The sequence below is a fragment of the Grammomys surdaster genome, unplaced genomic scaffold (assembly GCF_004785775.1).
Source record: "Grammomys surdaster isolate TR1022 unplaced genomic scaffold, NIH_TR_1.0 237, whole genome shotgun sequence".
In the NCBI taxonomy this organism is placed as follows: Eukaryota; Metazoa; Chordata; class Mammalia; order Rodentia; family Muridae; genus Grammomys; species Grammomys surdaster.
In genome coordinates, this window is record NW_021604682.1 from 2,327,663 (window position 1) to 2,334,023 (window position 6,361).

General features: G+C 46.2%; 1 protein-coding gene across 1 annotated transcript in view; it reads right to left on the reverse strand.

Annotated features, from left to right (window-relative positions):
* Positions 1 to 3,512, reverse strand: part of Snrpd3 (small nuclear ribonucleoprotein D3 polypeptide) — a 3,765-nt gene extending 253 nt beyond the window's left edge. The window contains exons 1-2 of the mRNA XM_028773978.1: positions 3,292 to 3,512; positions 4 to 34 (exon numbers count right to left, since the gene is read on the reverse strand). Coding sequence (XP_028629811.1) covers positions 4 to 34; positions 3,292 to 3,484 — 224 coding nt within the window. The 5' untranslated portion in view covers positions 3,485 to 3,512. The remainder of the gene's footprint in view (positions 1 to 3; positions 35 to 3,291) is intronic.
* Positions 3,513 to 6,361: the final 2,849 nt, after the last annotated feature.

Here is a 6,361-nt window from a genome sequence, read left to right on the forward strand (position 1 = left end):
CGCCCCATTCCACGTCCTCTTCCTCTTGCCGCCACTGAAACAATGAAGAGAGGTCAGTGAGGCTGGGTGCTCCTAACACGCACTAGCTCAAGCCTGGGGGTCATCAGCTCTGGAAGGGGCCCAGAAGGCCATCTGGACAACAGTACCCCGAGTCAGTATTTGTCGTGTGATAAGGAGGAAGAGGAGTGGAAGGTGGCACTGATACCTGGTGTCAGGTAGCACTGACAGCACAGCAGTCTGACTACCACAGAAACGACGAATTCTCAGCTATTACAGATATGCTGTTGGGAGTTGACTCCTAGCTGAAAGTGGCTATCATCTTTGCAGCCATCTCGAGCCACATATCCTGACAAGAGACTTGTTTTCAACAGCTCACAACAGCTGAGCACACTCTGATAAGCATCTTGTTTTTCTTGCATATTTTGTTTTGCTGTTTAGTGCCCCCAACTGCAAGGCACAGTGGTAAAGCGTATAAATACCCAGGATTTCCTTTCAATAAAAGAGACTTGATCAGACCCTCTGTCTTGTCTCCATTCTTTGCGTCTTTTGTCCCTCCATCCCCACTCTGTCTCTTGCTAGACCCTGTTGACTGACTGGTGGACCTACGCCATTACAGATGTATTCAGTTCACTTTGTGTGGGTAAGAGGAAGGGCCATGTGCTGTAGGAACATATACAGAACATAAGATGACTTCAAATGCTGTTCCTCACGTACCATCACTACTGTTTCTTTAGACAAGGTCTGTCACTGGCCTGGACCTGGCCAAGTAGGCTAGACTGGCTGGTTAGGATGCCCAGGAGTCTATCTTGGTCTCGTCAGTACTAGGATTACAAGCAGGTACTCCCACACACAGACTGAACTCGGGTACACATACTGTGTGATAAGCTCGCTACTCACTGAGCTATACCATCCTGGCTCTCAATTCAGTTTTACAACTCTGAAATACAGACACTTAAGTGCTAGCTAGCATCTGTTAATTCTGAGTACTATTCTGGGTACTATTCTTTGAGGGTTTTTTTTTTTTTTTTTGCATGAAAGAAATGTTTAGTAACAAAATAACACTACCCATATAGACGCACGAGACTTCCACTCCATGACCCAATGGACCTAGGAGGCTAGAAGCTCTATAGAATGGATATTCAGGAAATTCTGAGGACTGACAAAACACGTCTCAGTCTTCTCTGTTCTTCCAGAGACTGTGGGAACCTACATACTCGCTGACAGGGCCGGGAGCCAGGGTCTGGGAAAAGCACAGGTGGCTCAGGGCTGCAGTCAGTGGGTCTGGGCAAACTCACTGCCGGAGGTCCACAGCAGTGTGACTAGTGAAGATGGACAGCTACTTCACTGTGACAGCAAGAGCAGCCCTCTCCAAGGCAAAGGGAACATTTTCTCTTTTTAACAGTTTATTTGTGTGTGTGTGTGTATATTGTGTGCACACAGAGGTCAGAGGACAACTTCTATCAGGCTTGTGCGACAACCACCTTTAACACCAAGCCATTACTGGTCAAAAATTTTATCAGCTTTTTTTAGAAGTCTTAAAACAACCCCCACCCCAACCTATTTTATCTTTAAGCACAGAACCTACTTCCCATATAAAACACTAATACATGCGCTGAAGATACTGGTGGAGGACCCAGGGCCTCTCACACCATAAGATCTCTTTTCCAATACCAATGCCGTTGCTTTCAGGACTATGCTTTTGTGCCTAACAACGTGGCAGAACTTTTCAGGGACTCAAATGCAAGCCGTAATTGAGCTAGCCTCCAAGAGCAGCTAAGATGTCTCTGGGAGACAGTGTGGTCAGAACTGCTGGTATGTGTCAAAGGATGGATTTACTGCCAAGTTTAAGAAAATATGAGGGGGCTGGAGAGATGGCTCAGTGGGTAGGAGCACTGACTGCTCTTCTAGAGGTCCTGAGTTCAGTTCCCAGCAACTACATGGTGGCTCACAACCATCTGTAATGGGATCTGATACCCTCTTCTGGCATGTGTCTAAAGATAGTGACAGTGCATTCATATAAATAAAATTGTAAAAAAATATTTTTTAAAAAAAGAAAAGAAAGTATGAAACAAGGGGTGACAAGATGGTTCAGCAAGTAAAGGAGCTTGTTGCCAATCCTGCCAACCTATGTTCGATTCCCAGATACTCCGTGGTGGAGAAAACTGACAAGATGTCCTCTCATCTCCGCGTCTGCCCCGACTCCTCAAATAGCTAATTCAATTTTAAAGAATAAACAAAAATAAACAAGATGGTGCTAACTAGAGGGCTGGGGTGCAGCTCAGTTCGTAGGGTGCCTGCCTGTTGAGACCCCGTGCTCATCCATAAACTAGGTGGGATGGCACAAGGCCTTGGGAGCTGGAGGCAAGAGCTAAAAGGTCAAGGTTTTTCTAGCCTGGGCTGTCAAGCTCAAAATCTGTCTGGAACACACAGAGGCATTAGAAGATAGCGCTTCGTCTCTGTGCTGCTGCTGTGGAACATTACTTCCCAGACATGACATGAGATGACAGCAGCTGTGGTAAGCCAGAGCAGACCCTCACCCCAGATGCTAGCTGCTCACTCTTCTGACACACTCTCCTACCCTCCCAACCCTGCCCCTCCCAGCTGCAGTCCTGGGAGGTGATAGAAAGTGGATGGTTAACTGACTGGCTCCAGCGACACCACAAGGGCTACCACAGTCCTGAGCAACCCTAATAGCTCACTGGTTTATCAGGACAGACCTGAGTGCAACTGGTTCTTTCAGTCTTGGGTGAATAGGAAAAAACAAATTGCGTGTGTGTGTGTGTGTGGTGTTGTGTGTCACACACAGTTCTGGGAATGCTACTGAACATTTTCAGGCATTAATCCGTATCCTCACTAGACCAGAGCAAGTTACCCAGTCTTCTTATATAGAGTTTCTGAAGAGGAAGGGCCTTCGCTATAGACTGTATGACTTAGAGTTCTCTCTGCTTGTCCCTCCAAGGTCTTGCTATGTATGTGTTGCTCAGGCTGGCCTCCAACTCACTGTATTCTTTCTGTCTCAGCCTCTTAAGTGCTAGGATTATAGATGAGAGCCATCACACCTTGCTTGAGATTTTAGATTTTACACTAAACTCTGTGATGATAGGATCAAGTAGGACAGGGAAAGGCCCCATTACCAAGGATTTCTCAAACCTGGGGATAGACCAGGCCAGGGCATAGCAGCGAGTGTGGAGAGCGGTGCAGTCAGATTCACCTGTCCCCATGCAACAACAGGGCTTTTCCCTAAAAGAAACAAGGTAAGCAGTAACTCTGAAGCAAGCCCAGGGTACTTACCTTGGGCCTTCAGGATAGCAGCTTTTCCTCGGCCAGCCCCTGAGCCTTGGTTTTTATTTTTCATGCTCTTTAACATGGGTGCATTTTTCAGCATGTCAGGCAAAATCAGAAATCGGATCTTGCTGCCACGTATGTAAACTTGTTCCAGCTGTGCCACTCGGCCATCTCTGTATGTGACTGTGATATTGGACATCTAGAAGAGAATCACCAGTTTATTTGTAAGGTCATAGCACTGGAGCACACAGAGCCAGAGAGCCTTAACTAGAGTTAGTTTAGAAATACAGAACCCTGAGACCAGCATAAAGAAAAACAGCAGACAATGCCGGTGAACTACCCTAGCAATGGCTGGTGCTTTCTGTGTGCATCGGGGACTGTACACTTCATAGAAACTGCAGGCAGAAGTATGAGTCCTCTCATTTTTACATATTGTGATCAAACAAACCCACATCAGACCACTCTGAGCTCTGATGCAGAGCCCAGCGCATCTGCCTGGGCCAGGCTGTGAGTGACAGGTGATAAAGCCTTTCTCACTCCGTGTCTAAAGTGCAGCCTGGGGACCTGCTGGCACTCCAGCTGGAGCGGCATCTTCAGGGTCATATACATAGGCAGCAAACATAGCTCTGACTCAGCATCCATTAGGAAGGCGGTGACTAGGCTAGGACTGAGAAGCAGATATGGTAGTGTCTGCTCCCAGTCTACACAAGGAGAGGAAGACCTGAGCAGAAGCCTTCAGCACTCGTGGACTGAATCGGCACATCTGGACAGCACTGAGGACGCTACAGAGAGCCGCCACTCAAGTTTGTGGATGGAGAGACGCCTAGCAGGGCTAAGGCATGGGAGGACAAATGTACCAACATGAGTATGTGGAGGATGAAGGGAAGGAGGAATCTCTGAGTCCAGTCAGGAGACCTACAGGGAACAGGAAAGTGATATAAACCTGCCAGCACCAAATCCAAGACATGTCATTTTTACCACAACTGCTTAATTGTTTTCTTTTCTTTTTTTTTTTTTTTCTTTTTGGTTTTTTGAGACAGGGTTTCTCTGTGTAGCCCTGGCTGTCCTCGAACTCAGAAATCCGCCTGCCTCTGCCTCCCAAGTGCTGGGATTAAAGGCGTGCGCCACCACTGCCCGGCGCTTAATTGCTTTCCTGTGGGCAGAAAAGACTAGACTTTATCTAGAGTGGGTGAACCATGCTGCAAAGATGTGCCAGCTCCCAGATTTCTTATACAATTTTAATCATGTATATTGTTGATGTACATTGGACATATTTCCCTGCCCACTCCCCCCTTTCTTGTCTTGCTTCTCCTCCCCACTGTTAGCCCCTAACCTCCAACAACTCAACTTCTACTTTCACTTTCTATATACATGCATAATTTTATGAGTATAAAATCTAGGAACTACGAATGAGAGACTGGATTAATCTGCTTAAAGAGCATCTTGAGGTGCACGGTCTCCCAGGAGCAGCTCCTATGCTGCTGCCTCACACTCCTTTGCTCCTTCTGAAGGGCCAGATGGTTTCTGGTTGAACACCAATGTGAAAACCAAAACCAAAATCCATCAAAGCTCTGAGGCTGTCCTCACTGTATTTGAGCAACGAGAATGGTTTCTAGGACTGCAAACCACTGTTCCCGTTCTACATTCAAGGTCAAGAGGATACCAGTTTCCCACCAACCAGTTGCAGGTTTCCTACTGCCATTCCTTAAAAATCTCAGTTTCTAAGTCCTTGCCACAGTCCCCTGGACAAGTACCAGGATGTCTGCTACCACAAATAAGTAGTTATGGGTTAGCTTACCCAACTGAAAAACCCAGATTCCAACCAGTCCCCTCAATTCCAGGCATCATTGTGACTTTGTAGAAGACACTGAAGTGGTCAGAGGACCTCCAATGAGAACTGGGTTTGCCACCTCCCAGGTGTGTAACCCTGAGCACATCTTCAGAATCTTCTGAGTCTCAGCTCCCCTACTAGAGGAAATACAATATAACAACAGCCATTGTTTCCTGAGCACAAATTCAGACAGCAGGTACTGTCTCAAATGGCTGATTTTAGATCAGGAAACCCAATAGGAGACACAACCTGTCAGAGGCAGATCTGTTCCTGAAGGTTCATGCCTTTCCTCACCCTGTACTCACAAAGTCACACTGCCTTCATGTGGTTTGTAAGTTCAAACCCAGGTCTCTCTGACTCTGCACTATTCCCTACCTTGGGGTGGAACAGACCACTTTCCAGGAGCTGTTAAAAACAAAATTAAACAAGGCAAAGTGTGTCTAAATGGGGTTTCAACTACCTAAGATAGAAAAAACCCAGTAATGTCTGATTTATGATGTCTATTTTTGAGATGTATAATTATAAAGCTTCATTGCCCTCCCCACTGAGCATCTCTTTACTGTGCCTTGAAGATCTCAACAAGGCTGTCATACAGATCCAACAAGATTTAAACTAGGTGTTTTTATCAATGTCCTGTGATTCTCAATGTCACTTGACAAATATTCCAGCACCAACTGATATTGTTCTAATGCACGACTGTCCTGCTACTGGAAAACGGTGACATGGTCCCAAGGAAGGACCAGTGTTTCCATCATACAGCCAAAGGTATCATCTCTTAAGCAACATGTTTATCTTAATTATTTAAAGATTTATTTTATTTAAGTGTAGTGTGTGTGTGACTGCAGAAGCTGGAGAGACAGTGGGGTTAAGATCCCCTGAGTGCTAGGAACCCAACACTGGTCCTCTGGAAAAGTAGCGAGTGCTCTTAACTACTGTGCCATCTCTCCAGCCTCAAGCGCTTAGGTTTTACTGAAAGTCAGGCAGGAACACAGTTTATATAGCCAGCCACAATACGCAACACAGACCAGACATTCAACTGAAATGGCATCTATGAGCCAAGATGGAGAAAAGCACGATGCAGGATTGTGAAGCAATGCTGGAGTGTATAATATGGCATTTTGTCTTTGGTTCTGATCTCATAATTCTTTTTGGTTTTGTTTTGCGCCCCGTTTTTCTGTGTAGACCTGGCTGTCCTGGAACTCAACAGATCCAACTGCCTCCCCCTTTTGAGTGCGGGGACTAAAG